Source organism: Talpa europaea, assembly GCF_964194135.1.
Source record: "Talpa europaea genome assembly, chromosome: 6".
Classification (NCBI taxonomy): domain Eukaryota; kingdom Metazoa; phylum Chordata; class Mammalia; order Eulipotyphla; family Talpidae; genus Talpa; species Talpa europaea.
The window spans coordinates 58,566,591-58,592,185 of NC_140072.1; the positions used below are offsets into that span (position 1 = coordinate 58,566,591).

General features: G+C 43.5%; 1 protein-coding gene across 4 annotated transcripts in view; it reads right to left on the minus strand.

Moving 5' to 3' along the window:
- Window positions 1-25,595, minus strand: part of ARHGAP25 (Rho GTPase activating protein 25) — a gene marked incomplete at both ends in the record, with an annotated part of 74,851 nt that overhangs the window by 15,125 nt on the left and 34,131 nt on the right. For 3 of the 4 annotated variants that reach the window (XM_084235558.1, XM_084235560.1, XM_084235559.1), the window contains 3 exons: window positions 197-404; window positions 14,290-14,406; window positions 19,281-19,368. In XM_084235558.1, coding sequence (XP_084091684.1) covers window positions 197-404; window positions 14,290-14,406; window positions 19,281-19,368 — 413 coding nt within the window. The remainder of the gene's footprint in view (window positions 1-196; window positions 405-14,289; window positions 14,407-19,280; window positions 19,369-25,595) is intronic. The other variant, XM_084235561.1, reaches the window with a different exon arrangement.

Consider the following 25,595-nt stretch of genomic DNA (forward strand, 5'->3'; position numbering starts at 1 on the left):
CTACCCAAAGCATTGGCATACTGTTCTATCTGTGCTCGAGGCTTCCAAATTCTGAATTATGAGCAAAACAAAAGGTTCTTTCTGTTGCAAGCCAGGGCTCTTAGAGGTGTCTGTGCAAGTCCCGGAGCTGAGCAGCCATAAGAGGTCCTCTTACCCAAGTGAGGTGGAGGAGAGGTTGAGGGGGGCACAAACATACCTGTCAAATGAGGGCCGCTCCCCAGCATCAAAAGCATCTCTCAGCTGCTTCACCAGGTTGTCCTGCCCAGGTAGTCGGAAGATGCCCTCTTCATTCAGGCCATGCTCGAGGATGAACTCTGCACACTTCTCCACCAGGATGGGCACTGGGTGGGGGCCAAATTTCTGCTCGTAGGCCACAGTCTCATCCAAACGCTGGCCAAACACCGCTGGGAAGAGAACAGGACCTGGCATCATTTTCACTTGCCCTGGATGAACTCTTTTGCCTCTTTCTTGGTTCTCTTTACTTTTACTACTATGATACTAAACAAAGAAAGGGGACAAATCATCTATATTTTCTAGGATTATAAATTGGGGGCAGTCTCTGGGGGTCTTTTTTGCATTGACCCACATTTTTATATATTTTACATATAAAATAACAACTCACTTTTTCCAGTACTTATGTGCTAGGGATTATGCTAAGCATGTTGTACACTCTGTTTCTCGTTTAGTCTTGACACAACCACAAGAAGAGGTACTGTTGTCATAACTGCCTTAGAGGCGCTAATGTACTTGCCAAGGTCAGGTGCCAAGGCTGGGTACAGTCAGAAATCAAACCCAGGCAGTGAACTCAAGAGAATGTGCTTGAAACCACAGCAGCAAGCCGGCCACTTTGAATTCTGCTAGTGTCATGTACATGAAAACATCATAGCCTAAACCATGGATGTGTCATTTTAGAGCAAGTCATTGTGGCATTTTGAATAATTTAGTTTGTTTACTATGTTCTACTATGCTAACACTGCCACACCCAACGTGTTCATTCACTTAGCAGAGTTCCTGGAATGTATGTAGTGCAATGTAGAATTTCTAATTAATTGCTTAATTAATTAATGAACATTTAGATAGATGAACACAGGCTTTCTTTCTTTTGAACTACTTCTTTAGGGAAAATTCCCACATGCAGAATTACTAGGTCAAGTGGTTTGGACATCTTTATGATTCCATGGTATGCAAATTCCTTTCCAAAAATACTTTCCCAAATTATACTGCCTCCAGTAAATCATGTGTAGACCAGCTCCACCCCGGCCTTTTCAGCATTTGGTTTTATAAAATCTCATTCTCCAGTGGTGTAACAGGTTAGTTTATAAATCAGGACAGTTGTTGGCTCCCCATTTTCCCACCAGGCCCCCAGGTCATCAGTGTCCTGGGAGTTCAGGAGGCAGGTCATGGCTTCAGCTCCATCCTGCCTGATTATCCTTCTGCTACAACCACCAGACAATCCCTAGAACACTAGTTCCCAAAGTCCTTTGGTTTCCCCATGAGTCAGTTGTGCTTGCGCTCTCTCTCTCTCTCTCTCTCTCTCTCTCTTTCTCTCTCTCTCTCTCTCTCTCTCTCCCCTGCTTGTACCCTATATTCAGTCTCTAATTAATATGTGTAAAGAAAGAGCTATAGTGAACTCTTGAGTCCACTGTGTCCTTCCCATGCCCCACTGGCCCTGGGCCAGGTCGGACCCTCTCTCACCTACAACTTCTAACATTCACAACCCTGCTATTCACCTTTTAAACCACTGATCTCCCTGAACACATTCCCCCTGTTTTTGATATTCATCTACTTCTTTCTCAATTGCTATAGTAGAATTTTTCAAATTATCACTTAAATCCCTGGGGGTCCTTTGCAGCCCCCCCCCCCCATCTCACCAGGTGCTAAGAAGGGAGGGCAACGAATCAAGGATGGTTTGGATGGGCGTATGTCTCCCTACTCCCAGCAGATTTGCTGGGCTATTGTCTGTTTTCTTTATTGCATTCCATTGAAACTTTGTTTGGTTAAATATTTCTGTCACTGAAAGTTGAAAATGGGGGCAGGCATTTGTTAGGTTGGTATTCAGCTTGGCTGGCATCTTCCTTTCCTGTCTGACTTCCTGCCATGCCCTCAAAGGCACCTCAACCTTATGTGCCCAAAGCCCATTGTGCTCTCCAGTCTTCTTGGCCTTGGGGACGAGTCCTTTCCTGTCCAATGGAATCTACCTGTCTTCCTTGTCCCCACACAAATCTTATCACTTCTGCCAAAACTTCCTCCCTTCTCTGAGCAATTATTGCTCTTGAACATCCTAACCCCTTTCCACATTGTGTTATAATTTCTTATATGTACCTGTGGCCTCTGCACGACTGTAGGCTCTTGATGCCATGAAGATGAGGAGAGTTTCCTCTCTACCCTAGAGTTTACCCTAGTGCCTGATTTGAGGAAGAGAGTCCCCACATTTTGGGAATTACTTTTTAAAATATATATTATTTATTTATTTATTTTTGCATAGAAGAACTGGGGTGTAGACCAGAGGTGCAGGGAGTGAGAGGATTCATTAGAGACAGAGTGGGGAACAGAACAGGCAGATCTTCTGAAATACACTGCTAAAGAGAGCAGAGTGCAAAACAGGTGAGATTCTGCTGCACCATGTGGGTTAGCTCCCTGGCTGAGACTCGAACTCAGGCCATATTGGTGATAATGCTGAGACAACCCCTAGGACACCAGAAAGACCCCAATTTTGGGAATTATTTAATGAATCATTTGATCTTTAAACAAATGTTTTCCATGATTAATGATCATTTTGGAATTTCTTTGGTGCAAACACACTAGTAGGATCTCCTGAGTAGATGAATTCAGCTTTGTGCTAATATCACCAAGTGCCCTTACCCTATGCCAGCACAGCAATGGGTCAAATGGAATGGGCCACACAGACAAGGAATGTAAGATGTGCTTACATTCTTCCTTTCAATTAGCTCACCACTGAGTTAGGAAAACAAAAGGGCCTCATGCAAAATAAAGAGAAACAATTAGAGAATGCCAGTCACTACATAGAATTTGATTCTTACTTATCTGTGAAAAGAACTGGGTAGATATTTTCAATAAATGGAAGGTAATGATTGAAATGCTCAGTCTTAAAAAGCAGGCCACATGGCATTTGTAAAATGTCTTTTGAGGAGTCTAGGAAGGGGTACATCATCGGAAGAGGTAGATCTATCACAGAGCAGTTGAAATTTGGGTTCAAGAGGCCAACTGAACCCTCACAGGGAAAGATATCCCAAACAATGTAAGTCAGACATGGCAAATGTGAACCCCATTCCTGAGGTCCCCAGGCAGATTTCTACTTTGCAGGTTAATCACATTCCATCTCATAGCCCTGTGTGTCTCTCCTCACAGGAGTCTACCAGCTTGTCCTGAGCGCATCCTCTATTTCTTCCACATCTCATAGTCATTTCAATCTCATGCTAACTAGTACACTCATTTCCTAAGACCTTTTCCCACCAACACCTCCACTCTGCCTAGTCCCATTCCCCTCTGCACTCCTCCCTCAGGCTGCTGAGAGCTATATGGGGCCACAGAAGAATGATACCATGAAAACTTATTTCCAGTCTCTGTGCCACCTTGATTTCAAATTTGCACCACTCTCCACCCATCTCCTCTCCTCTATCTCAGCAGGTGAACCATCTCCTCTTTCCCTTATCTCCTGGAGTAGAGGACATCTTTAATTAGTGAATTCCCTCATCTCCAGCCCCTGCCTTCCTCCCCTACCTGTCCTCTCTTGAAGAAGAATGAGAACACCACTCTGATGCTTTCTGGAACTGTGGGTTCCATCACTTTCTACCTGTTGCAGGATTCTTTTTTATATCTTAATTTTTGCTCTCTCAATTGTAAGAACACACCTACCGCAGTTGTTTCATGCAGACAACCAATATTTTCCTTTCTTCTCTTTATCAAATATATTCTTAGGAAAATATATTCCTTCTGGAGAGAGGTAGCCTCTCTTCTTCACTTGTCATTCATACCCAGCCTCTCAACACACCCCCATCTGATTTCATTAGCAACATTTTCCCACCTCAAATCTGCTCACTATGATTCCTAGTGCCCTTCTAATGGTGAAATCTGAGATATGTTTATTATCACTCAACTGGTAGTCTCTGAGTCTCAAATGGTGTTAATTCTCCTTTCTCAGCATTTCCTCCCTCCGTGGCTTCCAGATCATCCACCTTCATTCTATTCCCATGTCCTTGCTGGCTCCCCTGAGGTCATCTATACTGACCCCTTCCTCCATGTGCTTCTTCCGAGAATTCCAACTCAGACGTCTTCTCACTCTAGACATTCTCTGGGGGAAGCTCATGAGAGTCCAAACATGTGGACATCACCTACAAAGTAATAACTTATAAACCTGCATACCTGGTTCCAACCTCTCTATCTCCACCATCTCTATCTCCATTACTAATTTCTCCCCTGTGTCTCTCTTCTGTTTCCATAAGTCCAACATCTAAAGAGAATTCTTCCAGTGTCTTCTCCAATCTCACTCTCATCCCACCCTCAATACTCCCAAATTAGTGCTTTCCCTGTAGTAATTCCTCAAAGGCAATATCATTCAGTGAGTCAATCAAACAGTCAAACACCTGCCCTTTCCTAGGCACTGAGGATGCGACAGCATTAATCCAGGTACCTGAACTTGACTAACCCAATTAGTAAAAGTGTGTGTTAGAAGTATATGCAACATCTCTCTTTCCCTCCAATCAGATCTATACATTCTAACTACATTTAAACTATCTCTTTTCTCACTGTCAAAATTATTATGGTTTCTTTAAAAAAAATTATTTATTTTTGCATAGAAGAACTGGGGTATAGGCCAGAGGTATGAGGGGTAAGAAGATTCACCAGAGATGAAGTGGGGGGCAGAACAGGCTGATTTACTGAAATACACTGCTGAGGGGAGCAGCGGGTGAGACAGGAGAGGTCTGCCGCACCATGTGGGTTAGCTCCCTGACCAGGGATCCATCTCAAGCCTTAGCAGTGATATGGCTTAACCCATGGGTCAAGCCCACTGAGACTTAACCCATGGGTCACCAGGGAGGCCCTGTGGTTTCTGTTGTGACATTTCTTGCAAATCTCTTCCAATGGAATTCACAAATATTATCAGCAAATATCTGCAGAATATCTGCTTGGGCCAGCTTCCTTGGTAACTGGAGATTATCATAGAATAAAAACTGGTCTTTGCTCTGGAAAACTCTGGAAAACTCTGGAACTCTTCCTCCTCCTCTCCACCTAGAAACCTGATCTTCCTGCAGCCTGTGTTCAGACGTCTTCTGCTCAGAAGGAATTGGTCACTCCCTCCCTGTGCTCATAAAGCTCTCTGTATAGACCTCTATCCTGTCACTCCTCATGCAGTTTTACAATGATTTATTTAAGCATCTCTTTCTTCCACCAGACTGCGGGCTCCTCAAAGGCAGACAGCCCGTCTGGCTCTCCATCTATTTTTAGTTCCTGGCACAGAGCCTGGCACATGATGGACCAGTCCACAAATTGCTGTTACTACCTGCTGTCTACCACTTCTCCCTTTTTCTGACCTGTCTATACTGCTCACACGCTTCTGATCAGTACTCTTCAGACTTGCTCATGTCAAAGAGATGAGCAGCCATCATGTTTTTTAATTCAAGGGTCAAATACTCAGTCTTCATCTTAACTTCTCTATCAACAACAGGTGAACAGCAAATCACCCCTCCTTCTTAAGATGTCATTCCACATGGTTTTGGTCCACTGCCATGTCTTGGTTCTCCATTTATTTCATTGGGTGCTCTTTCTCAGCCTCTTCGATGATTCTTCCTTTTCTCCCTACCCCAGACTTTCCCTTCCTCAGCTACACATAATTCTCCATAATCTCATGGCTTTAAATATCATCAACATGATGAAGACCCAAACTTAAAGTTCCCAGTCTAGAAATCAAAGCTAGGCCCTCCAAGGAGAAAGGCCCACTCCATGCTCTGGAGACCTCAGGACCAAGAGGGTCTCATCCTACATGACAGAAAGAGCACCCTGGTTTGCTTTAGTTTGTCTAGGACAGGTTTTGTTACTCTTCATCTCAGATCACATATGAGGAGGCCTCTAAACTGTCCCTGAGAACCCAAAGACCCTATCCTGAGTTCTACCTACTTCTGACCTCCAGTTTCCAAATGCAACCTTTTGATCCTGAATGAATATGAAAGAGCCTAAATATGGGAAACTAGAAGAACTGAGAAATGCCAAGAAACTAGGGAAAGGAACAGTGAAGGAGGAAGACACTAGACACTGGCATGGGTGGGGGGTAATAAAGACCGTTCTCCACCTCCAGGATATCAGGGGCAAAACCCAGGCTCCCTGTTCCATGTCAAGTCTTCTGAGGTTGTACCCATTCCTTCAGGAAAGTAGTGCCCTACTGCTCCTTCTACACTCTGCCAGCCACTCATTCACTCAGAACTGCTCATCACTTAGGTCCAGTCCACCGTTAACAGAGGCATTTCCAGCTTAACACATACAAACATTAAGTAACTATAATATGTAATGTAATTACTGTAACTATTAATACATTAATTAAGCTAATTTTATGATGAATTCCCCCAGAGCTTTCATGTATGCTCTTATTTAGTCCTCATATAAACCCTACAAAGTAGCTATTATTGTTCCATTTTACAGATGAAAAAACTGAGACTCAGATTAGGAATTTGTCTGAGGTCATATTTGCCTCATGATTCTAAATTAAGTATTTTTGTTCCTTTTGTTTAAAATGAGTGGAATAAATTATTTAGGCAACATTCAAGACATCAAGACTCAAGGGGTGTGGAAAGGGGTAGGGAGCTGCCCAGACTCTGCTCACATGCCATCCTCTACCGTTTCCTTCCTAAGTCCCCTCCCCAGACTGGCTACAAAACCCCAGGACACTAGATTGGTTTGAGGAAATGAAAATGGAAAGGATTCACTGTCACCTCCTTTTTCAAAGTGTGACAAACCGATCCTAGACAAACTGAAGCAAACCAGGGTGCTCTCTCATGTAGGATGAGACCCTGTTGGTCCACTCCAGAGTATGGAGTGGTCCTTTCTCCTTAGAGGGCTAGCTTTGATTGATTTCTAGACTGGGAATGTTAATCCTCCTCCATCAGGATAAGAGCCCATGGACACTCTGCTCACATCCAGCCTGGCCACCTAGATGGCCTGCCCTCTCCTCCCCGCTGGGGCTGCCAACCTTGCACTGGCGCCTGCTTCCCAGGGACTCAGTTCCAGGAGCGTCCCCATCCCTGACAGGAGAGTGGAGGAGGGTACTGGATAAAGTGTCTTTTAGAGGAAGAATTGAATAAAAAATAGGGAATAAATACCTTTCTTTTGGAGCTTGGGGGTTTTCCTTCTGAAATTCCAGCAAAAGAGCAGTGCTAGGGCAGGAAAGTCACAGCCCAGTTCCCACCGCCGCATCCTGGGAACATGCGGCATGGTGGGCCGAGGAGAGCAGCCTCTGCTGGGCCAGCCTCAGGCCTTTTCTTCTCCCCCAGCTGGAAGCACCCTCCTCTCTTGCCTTCAGATCAGCTCATGCTTGTAAATACAGCTCGAGTTCTGGCTCCGGCATGGAAACCATGGGATCTGTCGGCACCTGCCCGTGGCCCTCTCTTCCCTCTTCCCACACCGCTTCCCCTCCCCAATCACCTTTACACACATGACTCTTGGCTTTTAAAGAGTGAACATAAAGCTGTCAGGACCCGCAATAAAAATAAGTGCCTCCTTTTACTTAACAGCTAATTGTCAACTGCCATTCAATGGATACCATGGAGGTGGGTTAATTTTTTTTTTTTTTAAATCCCACACACAGCCCTTACCAGCATTGCTCCATATATCAAAGCTTCTGGCAGGAACACAGGATTTCACTTAGCGTTGATGAAGCCAGCCCACCCTTCCCTGGAAAACGCTTTCAGTTGCAAGTGGCTCAGTCAAGCCTTCAGAGAGAATGATCGTGGAGGTGGGTTCTTGGGTAAACTGAGATGATTTCCCCCCTCCCTTTGAGAAGATTTAGCAAATAGTGCAGCAACACTACCAGGCATGCCCAGGAGACTTGAAATGGACTCTCAGCACCACAGCAGGGGATGGACAGGATCAGGGCAGGGTTGCCAGGAAGGGATCTGGGTTGTGTGATGCTGCCCACCAAGTGTTCATCCCTCCACTCACTCACAGGTCAGAAAGTGAGAACTCATCTTTGACACTTCATTATCTTTCTATGTTGAATTCACTCCTGTGGCAATGTTACCTCCTAAACATTCACAAGCCTGTTTACTTCTCTCTGTCACCACCACCACCATCCTTGTCTAAGCCACTTTAGGAGGAAGATCAGCAACTTGAACAAGGCGACTCTACTGTTTCCACCTTCCTCTGACTCCAGAATTTGTTCTCCTTTCTGTCACAGGAACTTTGCACATGCTATTCTCCTGACCGAGATACTGTTCCTCTTCCCCCTTCTCTGCCTACTTCGCCTCTACTACTCCTTCAAATTCAGCTTAATCATCACAAGTTCAGGGGAGCCTTCCCTGAACTTCTTGATATATTTTCCCCCACATGGCAGGTACTTTTCACAGTTGTAATTTTATGGTTTTCTTCATGATTTTTGCTAAATGTCTGTGTCTTCCTCTAGACTGTGAGCTACTTGACAGAAAGGAATTTGTCTTTTCTTTCTTTCTGGTAACTTTTTTTTCACTGTTGTACCCCCAGTTTTAGCACTGTGCTGGATCATGGCACATGCTCAAGAAATATTTGTAGAGTGAGTGAATACATAGGTATCTATCTGTCTGGTGTTGGCAACTTCGGGGGAAGAGAGACAAGAAAATGAATGAAAACAGGTAAAAATCATCCCTTTGAATGTCCAGTTTAGCCAGAGAGAAAGAGCCATAACAAACAGAGTAACAATGACTCACAGAAAAAGCACAGGCTAAACTGTACTGGGCATTGTGAAATCATGTTCTAAAGAATGCAGAGAACTTAAGAAGTGAGACGAAGGGAAGGAACCCAAGGCGGATAACAACGCAATATTTTTATACTCTCTGCTTAGTGTTGGCAAACAAACAAAGATGTTGAAAAGGTGGGACCTGCCCCAGGGCCTTACAATTTCATTCAGAGTTACTCCCCAACAATAGACGGAGAAAAACCTCAGATGGCGGGCCTCCAGAAGGGCTAAAGCAGGTCTCCGCCGAGGAACACTTTGTAACACGGACTGCCTGCTCCCAGGGACCAGGTTTCAAGTGGGGACTCAGGAAAGGCAGCGCCCTCTACTAAAAGGAGGGTGTGGCCTCGAGAACATGGGCAGCTGTGAGTGTGGGAACAAGTTGCTAGGAGCGGAGATGTGAGTGCCTTTCCTCCCGTGCTCCTATTTTAATTGGGAAAATCCAGAAATACATCCAGGTCTTCTGGGGGAAAAGAGTTAGTCTAAAAATTTCTACCAGACTCTTAGGAGAGGGTAATGGGGAAAAAAGGGGATAAATTGGCTGGCTGCAAAGGAAAAGACTGGAACACCAAGGTACTACTCTCCAAGATGAGAGAGATAGCATGATTTATAATAAGAAGTACATATTTGGTCTAAAACCTATTCCTGGCACAGAGCTCCTAAAACTCTTGGAATTGCCCATGATGAAAGATATCATGGTAGCTTTTGTTATGTGAATGAGGTGAATTTTGAAAGCACCTAGGGACAGGGCTCTGCCAGCAGAAGCAATCTTGTGATTGATTAGAGGGTTGGAATGCTCTGCCCCTCCCTGACCTCCAGGGAAGAAAGAGGGGCTAGAGGATAAATCAATCACTATGGCCTGTGATTTAATCAGGCAGGCCTACGAGATGAAGCCTTCATAAAACCCGAAAGGACGGGGTTCAGAGAGCTTCCCTTTGATGAGCACATGGAGATATGGAGAGAGAAGCAGGTTTGGCAAGGGCTTGGAAACTCTGCACACTTTCTCCATGCCTTGCCCCATCCCTCTCTTCTGAGAGGCTATTCCAAAGATAAGCCTTTTATAACAAACCAGTAATCTAGTACGTAAATTGGTTTCCTAACTGCTACGAGCTGCTCTATCAAATTATCAAATCCAAGGAGGGAATTGTTGAAACCACCAATCTAAAACCATTGGTGGGAAGCACAAGGGATCTTCTGGCTGGTCTGATGGATGTGCATGGGAGGGGGCAGCTTTGTGGGACTGAGCCTTCAATCAGTGGAATCGGAAGCTATCTCTGGGTAGACTTGAGCTAAGTTGTGAATCACAAGTAGCTGGTGTCCTTGAATTGCTTATACAGGTGGGGGAGTGTTCCCCCTGCAAAACACACACAGACATGAATTTGGTCCCAGAATCACACAAGGTGGGAGGAATGTTCAGAGTCAGCCATGAAGCAGGAGGAGCCAAAGGAGGAAGTTGGGTGTGCTGTGGGGTCATTTCTCTCTCTCAAGGGAGAAAAGGAGACAGGCTTTAGCTCTGCAGAACTGTTTCTAGATTGACTTCAAAGTCTTAAAGTAGAGGTCCATTACCTCAGGGGTAAAGATGGACTACTGGGGTCAGAAAATCTCCTGCAGTTCAACACAGAACTTCTGTATAGATATTTTTTTGAGGAAAGTTTCCATAGCTTCTATCAGCTTCTCTAAGAAGGCCCATGAGTCATTAAGAACTTCACCTAAGGGCCTCCCTGGTGGTGCAAGGGGTTAAGACACAACCTATGAAGCTATCCATAGCCACTGCAGCACGAGTTCGAACCCTGGCCAGGGAGCTACCCACATGGCACAGCAGACTTCTCCTGACACGCCGTCTGCTCCCCTCAGCAGTGTATTTCCGTCGATCTGTCTGTTCTGTTCCCAACTCTGTCTCTGATGAATCCTCTTACTCCACCCCCCCCCCCCCACACACACACATACACCTCTGGCCTCTACCCCAGTTCTTGTATACATAAATAAATAAATCTTAAAAAAAAAAAAAACTTCATGCAAGCACACCATTAAAGAGCTTGAAAGGAGATAATGCTATTGGGAGCACCCCATTTACTTTCTCAGATAAGCTGACCTTTAATCAAGCAGAGAGCGAAGGGAGTGGCACCATGGAAAGAGGAGGGCATTTCTTAGTGCCTCCAGTCATGCATTGTTTAGGTTTTGAGATACAGCACTGAAACAAACAGGAAAAAAATCCTTCCAGGTAGACTGAAGCTTTCATTCTAGTGAGGGAAGATCAACTATGAATAAACAAGTAAAAATTTAGTATGTTAGAAGGGGCAAATGCTTAGGAGAAAAGAGAAGCAGGAGAGAAGACAGGAAGGATGGGGTGGGAGGGGGAGTAGGGGCTCAGTGTTAGATGGAATTATTGGGGGGGAGGGAGGCTCACTGAGGTGATGTTTGGGCAAAGATCTGAAGAGAGTAAGAGACCAAGCCATGTAGCTACCTGGGGGCGGGGCTGGGGGGTGGGGGAAGGATTCCAAGCAGAGGAAATGGCAAGTGCAAGTGCCCGGCAGCAGCAGCAATGTTTCTGGAAGGTTTGGGGAAGATCAAAGAGGCTGGTGAAGCTAGAGTAAAATGAATGTGGAGAAGATTCTAGAAAACAACATCACAGAGGTAATGGGGATGGGGCGCTCTGTGCTAGAAGTCAATTTGACTTTCCCTATGAAAGAGAAAGGAAGTTATTGGAAAGTGCCAAGCAGAAAAGAGTTTTCTCTGACTGCTCTGTTGTAAACAGACTATAAGAAGGTAAGAATGAAACCTTGGGGATGAGTTTAAGGACAAATGCTGCAATTCAGACAAGAAAGGATGGCCCTCAGGCAGGGTGGTAGAAGTGAAGGTGGTGAGCAGTGGGCAGATTCTGGGTGGAGAAAGCCATAGAAAGTTTCAGTTATCTTAGTGACTTCATAATGTTGGAGGAGGTGTGCCCTGCCAATCCAGTAGACCCAGGATGAGACACTTTACAAATATAGTCCCACGCTGTGCTGGAAGACAGCCACCTACGGAGAGACCTGGCCTGACCCCTCAACTTCTGGGTCCCTTGGACAAATCATTTACTTCCTTGGGATACAAGTTTCCTGACTTACAAACAGGAAGAGCAAATGTCTGACCAGCCCTGCGGCCCAAGACGGACTCCTTGCTATCTTAAAATGTCTTCTCATCCTGAGATCTATGATTGTGGCTCGATGAGAGGCTTTAACAACATCTGCAATGCCACATCAGAGCCAAACCCCACTCTTTGACTAAATAAATAGTGCTGTACTCTTATCTCTCCTTGCTTGGACTTTCCGCTGCCTACAGGACTTATGCTTGACTTGCTTCTCAGAGTGGTGGCCTGGAGGTGGGGTGAGGGTGAAATCCCCATGTGCATTTCCATAATGTAGCCATGGCCCGGCTGAGCAAGCACCACACAGGGCTTAAATGCCTATCACAGTGCATCGGTGCATGGACAGCAGGTGTGTGAGCAGGCGACGTCCCCGAGGCAATGCCAACAGCCTAGAGCGATACATAGGGGAATGCAGAAAATGTCAGCGTGGCTCCCAGTCTCATTCTAGGGCAACGAGGAAGCCCATAGCCAAGACTATGTGCGCTGAATAGCATGCCACAGAGCTTTAGTAGAGAAACCCCTCATCTCTGTCTGAGTAGGTAAAATGTAGGGTGTTTGGGAACAGGGAATGGCTCATGAAAGGTGCTACTCTTGCAGAAATATGCCGCTGTTTAGGATGGCTGTGACTGACACACTTGAGCCTGGTTGCTCTGGCCAGGTTGCCTCTTTTTTTTTGCAGCACCCATTGGGCTGATCACAGGCTAAGGACTGCCTCCCTGTCCCAGTTCCTGGATCTATAGGTGCACTCCTGACTCCAGCTGAGCCAAGTAGATGCTCTTTCTCAGGATTTCTCAGGAGTTTTCTCAGTGGAGACTGAGCTCAGCCCCCGTGGTACTCAAGGGAGAGTACAGGAAAACTGGGGCTGGTACTGTAGAATTTGGGACTATAGTACCAGTTGAGAGCACGAGGGGGCTCCTAACTAGACAAAAACAGGCAGACATGCAGAGAAAAGAAAAATAAATCTTCAGAGTCCTGGAGGAACTACAGGGTAAGGTCAATGTTAATGGTCCGGTTCTTAGCCCTTGATCTCTTGGCTGTTCTGCCCTTGGGTTCTTTGAGTAACTACTGCACCTACCCAGTAAATCCTTCTTGGTTGCTTAACACCATTGGAGGTAATTTTTATTTCTTGTAACCAAATAATCCTGGAACTGCATCAATGAGGATTATATAGCTACACGGGGAAACCCTTAAGCTATGAAACAAAAGGTATTTAATTGCATATATCCTAAGTTCGTCGTTCTGGTAGAAAAGTATGCCTATGTGAACACTGGCTGCAAGGAAAACATAAAAATACCTCTGGTGGTTTTAAGGGTGATATTTTCCTGTTTTTGTTCAAATTTCCACAAAACTCTTATGGGGCTCATAATTTTTTAAAGAAATAGTCAGTTAAATAAATATGAGATGCTAAAGCCAACCTAAATGATTTCCAAAAAAATGGGCAGCCCAGTAGAGAAGTAATTCTCTCTTACGCAGCCAGGCAGGGGCTTACACAAATATGTGTGTTCCTACAAAGTTGAAGGAAAATGGTCATGTGTGTTGCACCCATGTCAGTTCTTTCATATTTTTATGAAAGGGAAAACACATACTGTGTTCACCTAGTGTACAGTTCAGACGTTTTTTCACATTGATATTTGGCAAGCAGCTCCGCCCCTGTGTAGACATATCACCAGGATCCCCAGGCCAGACTGCTCAAATACTTGAGTCATGTAACCCAGAAAAATGCCACAACCTTGCTGTAAATCTCTAGATGCACTGCCTGACCCTCCCCCCGGTCTGACAAGCCCTCTTCTGAAAAGTGGCTTTAATTTTTTGGACTGATCAGTCTCACATAGCTTTCACCATAGCTCTTGTCATCAACATCCCCCAACTCCCACCCCACCAGTGCTGCAGAATGTTTGTGCTGTGAGAATGGGGACAGCTGGACCAACACATTCGTTTTACAGAGGAGAGCACTGAGGCCCAGAGAGGAGAAAGTTCTGCTTCAGGACATCATACACATTTGCCAGTGAGAACGAAGGACTTGCAGCCCTTTCAGCTAATGTAAAGTGGACTCTTTGAGAGGACCCGAGAAGGGGAACTAAAGGCTTACAATGGGCAAGATCTCAGAATTGTCTTCTGGTCTCCTCTGGCCACTGTTCAAGGAGGGTTCATGTCTCCAGATACTTCCTCCCATGTCCCCACCCCCCAGAACTCACAGACACCTGCCCAGGAAGTCTGCAGGGGTCCTTACCTCCAGAGGGTGTGCCAGCGACTCTCCTAAGGAATTTAACCCATTCTTCCATCTCTGCCTGGGAGCTGGCCATGAGGATATAGGAGTCCTGTCCCATACGATTCTGCTCCCATGAGGCTGGAGGAAGAAACAACACTAATGAAGGTCTCTGAATGGTAAAGGAGCCAAAGCAAGGGAAACTGAACTTGAATTGCTTCTTTGGGTCAATGAAACCACCAGTCAAACAACTCGAAAACTTTATCTGCATTGGTGAAGGAAATTCTATGGGGACTACACCTGAGAGGTGACGGTGGTGGGAGGGGGGGAGGGAGAAAAAAATTGTTTAAAAATGAACAATGATGTAAAAAAAAAAAAATAAAGAAAAAGAAAAAAATAATGGTTTCCCCCAGAAGAAGTTAAAAAAAAAATTCTCTGCTTAAGCTCAGTGGAACTGTATGTTGATGCATTCTCAGTGTTTTTGCTGAAACCCTAGCTATGAAGACAAACCACTGAACACAGTGGTTTACAAACAGGGATGATTTGGCTGAGAGCTATTCCTGTGGAAGACAGAAGCTATTTTCTACTGAAAAGGAAGAGGAAGTTCAAGGGGAGTGTCAGTGTTAGAGTCAGCATGAACCTATACAAGTTTAAAGACTTCAATAGGCCCTCCAATCAGGGATACTTTCCCAAGCCCCCTCCCCAACTCATTCAGCTGTGGGAGTGGTGAGGGGAGAGGCATCTCAGGTGGGAGAGAGCATGAACACGTGTGTATACCTTTCTCAGAAACTGATGCTTCCTGTTCAGGATTACTGGCCTCCTGCCTGCACAAGATGTTGCAAAGGGTAGCTAGGTTCTCAATATATACTTGATGGACAAATGAAGTTTGTTATGATAACATTTTCACTTTAAACACAAGATTACAGATGAACATATGTAGTTTCCCATAGGTTGCTGTTCTCAGATGGACAAAAGGGGAGAGTAAATAAAAAGGTTGGGAGGAGATCAAGAGAAAGAATGACAGAAAGCGACAGAAAAATAGGGAGGGAGAAGAGAAGGAGAAAAAGAATATCAAACATAGGCCTTAGGAAGAATAAGAAAATAAAAGCAATACTTTTCAATTAAAAGATACTATTAAATTTCGAAGTGCCTCTATAGCCATCACCCTATTCTCACAATGTCAGGACATTTCCCGGAAAAGGAGCCTGATATAGCAACCCAGTTGTGCCCAAACATATTTTTTTTCAAGGCAACAAAACACTTACAATTTCCCTTTGGTTCTTGTCTCTTGAATCTATCTTAATATCACTGAGCCTCAAATTTTTACTCTTTGGGATAACCTGATTCTAAATCCATCTTATATTCCATCATGAATATAAGCCCTGAATATAAGTCCATGAAAGCCCTGGCCATTCGGGAACATCCTGAGACCCTGCGTATTTCCAGAAGTAAAATGGTTAAGTACAAAGTGCTCAGGAGAGAATCAAAGAATTTGCTAAGAATCTCGGTCTCCCTTTGAAATAAAACAGGGCTCTAGGACCCTTTCTAGATAATAACAGATAACTCTACAGACAATGCAACTGAAGCCCAAACATGAAAGGACATGCCCATTGGTCCTCAATAAATTACTGACAAACGCAGTAGGGTTCCCACTAACCCACATTGCTGCAAATTTGACCTTGGCCAAAATGTGTCAAGTGTCCTTCCCTACCTTGCCTTAATAGTTCACCTTGATCCCTGGCAGACTCTTCAGTTGTCACATGAACAATCTGAAAGACGTCCTTGTCACATTCTCATGGAACCTTTCTTAGCATCTGATCCTGTCTCCAAATTGACTGGACAGTCTCTATTCTAAGTGCCTTAAATCCTACCCTTACTTCTATCACAGAAATAGCCTGAAATCAGACTGAAAACTAGCTTACTTATCATTAAAATTGAGGTAACTACTTAATATGTCTGAAATTAAAGCCCTGATCTTTCCTCATAAAACTTGCACCATGCACAAAATTCAGCAAAACTATCTTCCTTGTTTGGACAAAAACCTCAGCATCAACTTTGACTTCTCTTTCTCACATCCAATCCATTAGAGGACTGAATGAAATCCTCTAACACCTTCAAAATGTGTCCAGAAATTGGTTTATTTCTCACCCATTTGTTACTATCTTTGACCTGGATTTTTATAGCTGTCTCCTCATTGGTCTCCTTGCTCTCTGTCCTTTCTCCTTTTAATTCTCAACTAAAAAAGAGCTTTAAAACATAATTCAGACCATTTTAAGTCATAAGTTAAGACCTTCCAATAGCTTCTCATCCTTCCACCATAAAAACTAAATTTCCTAATAGTGCCTGTATAATCTGGGCTCACACTCATCCATTCCCCTCCTCTTTTCTCCTGCATCGCTCCATTCTAATTGGCCTCCTTGATGTCACCTGAGTGTGTGAAATAGGCTTTCAGACTCTGCACTGACTGTTCCTCTTTTTGGAATGTTCTTCCTCCATACATGTACTTAGTTCACTCCCTCACATCAGTAATGCCTACTCTGCCCACTCCACTTTAAATGACAAATCAATCCCCACTGTCCTCATTCAGCCAGCAGTTTTTCTTTCTTTGCTTCAATGTTTTCCATAGCAATTATCTCATCATAAAGACTACAATATACTCATATATTTGGTCTGTTGTCAGTCTCCCTCAATCAGACTGTAAGCTGCATGCATGCTGTTGTATTCTTTGCTGGCTTCCAAGTTCCTAAACTAGTGCCTTAGTTCATGGCGGGTGCTCAGAAGATTTTCTGTATGAATGAATGACAACATTTCATCAGTTTTTATGACAATAAATGCAGCATATGCAATAGAAAGAATAACCCCCCATCCAAAGTGACTCCCTCTGAGTAGGAGAAGAACAGATAGTCACCCTGTCAAAGGCAGACAGGAAGAAGGAAGCTTGTCCTAAGGCCTGGCTGCCCCCAAATAAAGGCAAACACTAACTATAATGAAAGTTTCTGTGGCCTTTATGAAACTAAAACTGGTGATCACAGAGAGGGGGCCCTGAGTAGAAAGGACACTTTTTCTACCAACTTTGTACAAGAATCATCTTGCACAAGAGCATGACAAAAAGAGGAACTGAAAATTCTTTACATCATAACAGAAAGGGTTGTCTCACTTTGGTTGGTGAAGCGTTGAGAGATGAAAGTGTATTTAGGAAATGGTTCCCTACCTGACTCTTGCTTGAGAAAGCTTGTCCTTATGAGACATCCTTTGTGTCTGCATATGTGTGTGTGTGTATGTGTGTGTGTGTGACACTTTCCAAGATTTCCTCCAGCAGTCCCTGCAAGTGTGAGCAATATGAGAGGAAAAATCTTTATCTTACCCCAACCAACACAACAATCTTTGAGGGAAATGGACTTCTGGTGTAAAGACCACAGTAAATTTGCCACTGCAGCTTTCAGCAGGGTAAGATTGAAAATTCAGGTTCTCAGACATGTGGTAGCATGGGTGGTTTTGTCCCATGATTTGTGCTGGGAATGGGAACTTGCAGATGGAAGAATCCTTATGTGAAAGGAGTAGAGCTTTCCTAGCGAGGAGAGACCAAAAAAATAGGCTCTTCCTTGAAGAGGAAGAGAGATGGATGAACCTTTGGATAAAAGAGCGCAATTTAAAAATAAATTTTTCTTTGTTGTCTATAAATGGTTACAGCCAGTTTTAGGACTGGTTTCTACATTATAATTTCCTCCAGTTATCCCTGAGATATCAAATACTTACATGGCAGTAACTATAGACCAGGCCAATGCCAAAATATTCACATATATTCCTTAATCCTCACTATGATCATCAGTATCCCCATTTTACAGATATAGAAACTGAGGCAGGGAGAAATTAAATAGCCTGGTGACATTTGATTACTAGTTGGGCTGAATAAGAAGCGGTAGGGCAGGCTGGCTCCAGGCTAGGCATGTCTAACCTCTCTGCTTTGTTGCCTTCTCCATCAGCTTTCTTAAGCATACAGGTGCTTTGTGTGAGTGGTAAGGGAAGGGGTACTCAAGGAACTGGTGGCCTCCCCTGCTGTGTCAGCAGTCTGGTTCCCCAGTCAGATGTGCGGTTCTGGGGTTGCAAAGGAGAAAGAGATGGGGAGAAGTAGTCTGGGAGAAGATTACCAGAAACACAAATGCACTATCCTTGAGATATATGTGTTCAAGGACTGTAACTTTTGACTGGGAAGAACTGCTCCCCAGTGTGCTAGCCATGTGTGCAGTAGGTAAATGACAGTACCTAACACATACTAAAGGAGTCTAAACTTTCATTTCTCCTAGGACATGCTGAACCACCTGAAACTTTTGATTGCTGATCAATTTTGACCTACCAAAATGGCAATTTCAGTTGGCTCAATTCATATTTCATTTTTAAAATTATTTTTAAGTTTTTTTTTAAAGATTTATTTATACAAGCACTGGGTACAGTCAGAAGCGCGGGAGGGTGAGAGAATTCACCAGAGCCAGAGCGGGGAGCAGAGCAGGCAGAAGGACCGAAGTACACTGCTGAGGGGAGCAGCGGGCGGCAGGAGAGGTCTGCGTGCCATGTGGGACCCTCACCCAGTGGCCGGGGATCGAACCGGCACTGCAGAGGCTGCAGGCAGCTTCGCAACCCAGCGCTCAACCGCTGTGCCACCAGGGAGGCCCCTCAATTCATATTTTAGCTTTAAGCAAATGTTCCTTTCACCTTTTAGACTGTGATCTTTTAGTTAGCAGGATGATGTACTCTTCAGCTCAGAGTCCCAGTGCCTAGTGCAACATCAGGCTCCAAGCGGGCCCTCTGAAATGCCTATGAGCTTGGACTGAATGCACACCCACTAAGTTCACATGATGATAGCTAATCAACTAGTGTAGGTTTGTTAACCAAAGGCAGAACTAGTGTGTGCTTTCCCTAGGTTGGTTGGTTGGTTAGCTGACAGACTTACTAACTTCAAGTTTCCAGAAGTAAACTGGAAATGTAATCCATCTCTGCCTCCACCTTTTATCACCTACCTGGAGTGATCTCAAAGACAAACTTCCCAGCCTCTTCTGGGTTTGTTGCAATCTCCTTGATCGTACTTCCTGGCAGATACATGCAACCCTGGAATACCAAAAGTCAAGTGTTTAAGATTAGCAGTAATTTTATCATCTATGAACTATGAATAATATTAAGTTGAAGAACAGATAGGATGATGAGAGGGTGGGGGAGGAGAGGAGTGGAGAGGAACACGGAAAACTAGCCTCTCAGCTTTGAATGGGGTCCTTCTATGCAGGCCTCCATGGGATTAAATAATAGCTACCTGAGAACAAGCAAGGTGTCTAGAGAGAAAAGGATGAGGTCCTGACAGGGTACCATCACAACACTTGCCTCTTCCACTTTTCCAAGGGCCAGACACCTGGCCAAAACAGATACCTGATCTTTGTGAAGGCAATGCTGGGCCTGTGGACCACAGTGCTGGCTGGGCTTCCAGGGCAGCTGTTGACAACCATTAAAGGGCCATTCAAGGGCCTGGGGTTGCTTAGTAGCAGCAAGTACTGGGAAATACTTTCCAGGGGTCTGCCCATTGGTTAAGCACCTTGAATAGATTGTTCATTTAGTCCTTCCAGCAATCCTCCAAGCAACATGTAATTATGATGTGTATAAGGGGAGGGAATTGGGCATTAGAAAGGTTCTAGAATTTACCCAATGTCACAGAACTAGTAAGTGGCAGAGTGGTAATTCACCTCAGAAGAGGGTTTCCAGTTTGTCTTCTCACCATCCCAGCTGAGGTAGTGGGGACCGTTCAGTTTAATGTCCCCCTGGGAGTAAGGAGGAGAGGGAGCACAGATCCAAAATGGGGAGAGAGGGTGTTGTAGGATATCTGCCACTTATGAATAAATACGTTATCAGAAAAATGAGTCACTTCCACCAAATGTATGCTCAGTGCTCTGTCAATTCAGCACACATTCCTTTTTTTTTTTTTTAAGTTTTATTTATTTATTTATACACGCATTGGGTACAGTAGGAAGCGTGGGAGGGTGAGAGAATTCACCAGAGCCAGAGCAGGGAACAGAACAGGCAGACCGACGAAGTACACTGCTGAGGGGAGCAGCGAGCATGACAGGAGAAGTCTGTGCACCATGTGGGACCCTCGCCAGCGGCCGGGGATTGAACCGGCGCTGCAGAGGCTGCGGGCAGCTTTGCAGCCCAGCGCTCAACTGCTGCGCCACCAGGGGAGGCCCACAGCACACATTCATGTGCAATATATCATTAGATCCCCAGGACAGTTCTATGTCAAGAACATACAAGATTTATTACTTTGCCAGTCTGCGTGACTGCAGGAAAGTTCATGGTTATTCAGGTACACTACTTGGTTTATATGGTGCTGGCTGTCAAAAGCAGCATGTCTGATTCTTAGCTGAATAAGTATGTGTGCCTTTACTACAGAACAAAGTATGGAAGGAAAGGACTGGCAAGAGAGCAGTAATAAAGGCAAAAGTGCCTTAAGGTTTAGCTCAGGAGCCTGAATGACTGTTTCTTCACGGTATGGAAATCAAAATGGCTGGGACTGAGTGCCAAAGGAGTAGAAGTAAAAGAGAGGAATGAGGAAGAAGGAGAACTAAGAGAAGAGGAACAAGAACAGGAAGAGGAAAAAGAGGAAGACGAGAAGGTAGGTGAGGAGCAAGTGAGGGGAGGGGAGAAAAAAGGCCATGTCAGTGTCAGACAGGGGGAATCTTGCTTATTAGGAAGACAAGGAACATGACACTGAGGACATGCCTGCCTCTCCTAAGTGCCTCTAAAAACTATTATTTGATACCCCAAGTCATTTCTTCCAAAAATAGTAAAAATAAAATAAACATGTAAATACAATTTATATATTTATTTACTGGGTAGTTACCAGGTGCCAGGTTCTGTGCTAAATGCCTTAAGAACTTTGTTTTTTTTTTAAAGATTTATTTATTTTATAATAAATAAAATAAGCACTGGGTCACAGTCAGAAGCGCGGGAGGGTGAGAGAATTCACCAGAGCCAGAGCGGGGAACAGAACAGGCAGAGTGACAAAATACACTGCTGAGGGGAGCAGCGGGGGGCAGGAGAGGTCTGTGCGCCATGTGGGACCCTCGCCCAGCGGCCGGGGATCGAACTGGCGAGGGCCTCCCTGGTGGCGCAGGCAGTTGAGCACGGCAATGTGAAGCTGTCCGCAGTGTGGGTTTGATCCCGGCTGCTTGGCTGGCGAGAATCTCACATGGTGCGGCAGACCTCTCCTGTCTCGCTCACTGCTCCCCTCAGCAGTGTATTTCGTCAGTCTGCCTGTTCTGTTCCCCACTCTGTCTCTGGTGAATCCTCTGACCCTCCCACGCATCTGGCCTGTACTCTGGTTCTTGTATAAATAAAAATAAATCTTAAAAAAAAGAGAGAGAGAGAACGTTTTGAGGGACAATATGGACTTTTTTCCTATTGGCTGGTGAGGAAGTAAGTCTCAGAGAGATGAATAAGCTAGTCAAAGATCATAAAGCTAGTTAACAGGAAAGTTATAATTTAAATCTCAGTCAGTAGGATTCCAGAATTCCAAGAAAAACTTCACTTACAAGTTCTGCTTACTTGCAGAAGAAATAACCGTCAATGTTAAACTGATTCATACCAACCCATCAATGGCAAATTGCAAACCCTTTCCAAATTTTGAGCACAACCATTGTGAATGAACAGAGTGGAAGAGAGGAAGATTGAGAAGTAGAAGAGATAGTGGGGCTGGGGTGGGGACACTGATGGGGAAAGAGGAATTGTCCCAGACAAGGAAGGGCCAAGTGGCTCATGGTCAACATTCACCAACTTTACAAGTTTATTAGGGTGGACTCTGTACAAAGGGGGGAGGAGGGGAGCCATGTGCTGGAGTCCAATGAAGCAGGGAGCAATTGTGGCAGTAGTGTGCTAGAGCCAACTTATATTGACTCAGGAGAATGAACTTTCATATTTTCAGGAATTTTGTGAGTTAATTGTTAAACACAGTCATTATTAAAAGGTTGGATTATGTAAGCCAGAAAGAAAAAGAAAAATACTGGATGGTCTCACTCATAGTAGGAATTTAGAAGACCCAGAAAAGGGATCAGGATAAAGACGGATTATAATAAAATAAAAATCAAAATCAACAGGCAACTATAAACCAGAGACACACTACAGGGCGGGGAGTAGGATCCAAACAAAGTGGTAGGAATTTTATGGGGACTATAACCAAGATGAAAATGCATACATTGTACAAAAATGAAAAATGATGTAGAAAATATATATAATAAAAAAGTTGGATTATATAAACTTACAGTGAAACATTAAAAATAAAGGTAATAATCCTCAAAATTCATTACTTCTTAGTTATTTACTATTGTTTACTATTATTTCTGTTCTTCTGGTTATTGATGTCTATTCTGTCTGTGTGCTGGAAATACTATATAGCACTGTGCTCCTGCACATCTCCTCAGCTCTGTGTTCAGTGACGTCTCTTTGATAGCCAGAATCTACTGTGGGGCCAGGGGAAGGAATAACACCACATAAATTGGCAAATGCTACATCCACATCTGCTCCCCCACCAGAAAACTGCTTGTTAAATATTTGCTAGTACCATGGAAACACAACTACCTGTGGTGACTTCACAGAAAGGGGGGAGAGATGAGACGAAGGTACGGCCAAGCTGAGTCTCTAAAACAATCACCATAGCAGAGACTTCGGGACAGTGTGCGGGGATTCTGTTTTAAACAATCTCCCCGAGAGGAAACTATCCGAATGAGTTATAGAAACTAGGTGATAGGTTTCCAGAACATTGTGCTGTCAAAGCTGCACAGACCTTTCTAAAATCTCAGTGAAGAAAATGCACAGACCATCTTGCACAGAGCCCCCAGTTTCCCGGAACTACATGCCCAGGGGCCTGTCATACAGGGTTCCATTATTTTTTTCCTCATCTCCTTTGTTGGACAATAGGTCCAATGCTCCCCATTATTAATAGAATTGCATATATTTTATTATTTCTTTTAGATAGTCTCTTAAAACCAGAAGGATGGGTGTAAAGTTATATTTTATGGGTCTTTTAGTTGTGTATGTGTGTCTTTTGGCCCTTGGAAATCCGGCCAACTTTCTAGAAGTTTCACAAACTTACACACACATCATCAATGTAGATGAGGATCTTTTTCATGTGATTGCTCCAAACTTATTGAGGTGTTTCTTTTGGGGGGGGTGGGTTTTAGAAATAGAATGTATGTATTCTTTCAAAAGTTACAACTAAGCTATATTTCAGTTATAAGAAAATTTGAAAAAAAAGAAAAATAAAAAAATATATTCAGATATAGCTACTGTTAATATCTCTGCATTTTTCAAGTCTTTCCCATAAATACAAATTTATGTTTTTTCCCCCTCAACAATGGGATTAGTACATACATAATCCTCTGTTGTAAACTGCACTTTTCGGTTTTTGTTTTACCAAACAGTTTCTGGATATCTTTCCATTTCAAAAAGCTTTGTACCCACTGTATAAATATAGAAAAGACCCCTGATAAAACTTAACCCCTACCTGGGTATGGCTTTCACATCATTATTATAAATAGCATGATTAATTTATCTATGCTAATCTTCATCATACACTTATTAAAACCCAGAATTAGAAACACAGAGTCGAAGAGTCTGACAAAGGCATATATTACTCTCCAGAAGTGTGAATTTTGATTTCCACCAGCTTTGTATAAGAAGCCCTGCTCCCTTCTCCTTATCACACTCAAACATCTGGAAAAATCTTTGCCAATTTGATAAGGAGACAGTGGTGTCTCATTGGCTTACATTGCATGTCTTTATGCTGAGATAAAACTTCTTAATAAATGTGTATTGGCCATTACATTTTTTTGATAAGATGCCATTTGTGTCATTTGGCCACCACTCTTCTGTTGAGCTGGTTGGAGTTAAATTGTAGAGTTGAAAGAATGATTTAACTAAATGTTTTGTTTACCACGTGTCATGCAAAGTTTTGTCTGTTTATTATTTGCCTTCCCACTTTCTTATGTTGTTTTTTAAGGTAGACATATTTTTATTTATCCTATTAAATTAGTCTTTTCCTTGTGCTATCTTTGTTGTAATGCTTAAAGCTCCTGCCTCCAACAAAAATATGGCTCCTGCCTCTTGAAAAATATGATTATCAGAAGGGAAGGGAAGGGGGTGGGAGCATGGGTGGAGTGGGTCAATTTGGTAAGTGCAATGGCAGTGGAAATTGAGTGGTGGGGGGCCTCCCCTGGTGGCGCAGGAGGCTGAGCACAGAGCTGTGAAGCTGTCCGCAGCTTCTGCAGCGGGGGTTCGATCCAGGCCAGCCAAGGAGATTCCCACATGGCGCGGCAGACCTCTCCAGCCTCACTCGCTGCTCCCCTCAGCAGTGTATTTCAGTTTGTCTGCCTGTTCTTTTCCCCCGCCCTGTCTCTGGTGAATCCTCTCACCCTCCCACACATCTGGCCTGTACACTTGTTCTTATATGCATGAATAAATCAATCTTAAAAACAAAAAAGAAATTGGGTGGTGGGGAGTGAAGCACACACACATACACATGTCCCATGTTACACTGTCCTAAAAATCATAGTTTTGTAAACAAATGGTAAATCTATAAAATCTGATTTAAAGAAAACCCCATCTGCCTCCTGGAGATTATGCAGAGAACCACATTTTCTTCTACGTTCTTATATGAACTGACTTTTTACAATTTAAGTCTTTAATTCACCAGACACATGAATAATGTGAAAGATACCATGGAAACATACCTTTATTTTTCCCCAAGAATTTAACTCATGTATTTAACTTTCACTTTATTTACAGATATGTGAGCTACCTAGGAATCTCAAAATAATGTTAAATGATAGTATGATAAGAACACTTTCTTGTAATAAGACAATTATGAATGTATGAAGTCTATAAGAAAGTTCACTTAACTCCTGTTTGTATAATACAAAAACTTCAGCCCAAATTCTCAACTAGTTTCCAGTAGGTTAAAAATTATAGAATATCCATATAACAGGTATGGACACTGGTTTGCCACTGTAGGAGAATATTTAATAATAAGAGACATTAATCATGACATTGTTGATTTTTAAATCACAGAATATTATTATAGTAATTTTTCTCTGAGAAGAGTTTTTAAATATATATGTATGAAAAAAGCTAAAGTTACCACACCGATGGGATCATTTTTATTTTCCACTTTGTGCTTTTCTGTATCTTCCAAATTTCCTACTATGAATACATGTATATTTTGTAATCAAAATATACATAAACATATAAAGTGAAAATATTTGATCGTTTTAAGAAATTTTATTCTTAAAAGTTTTAAT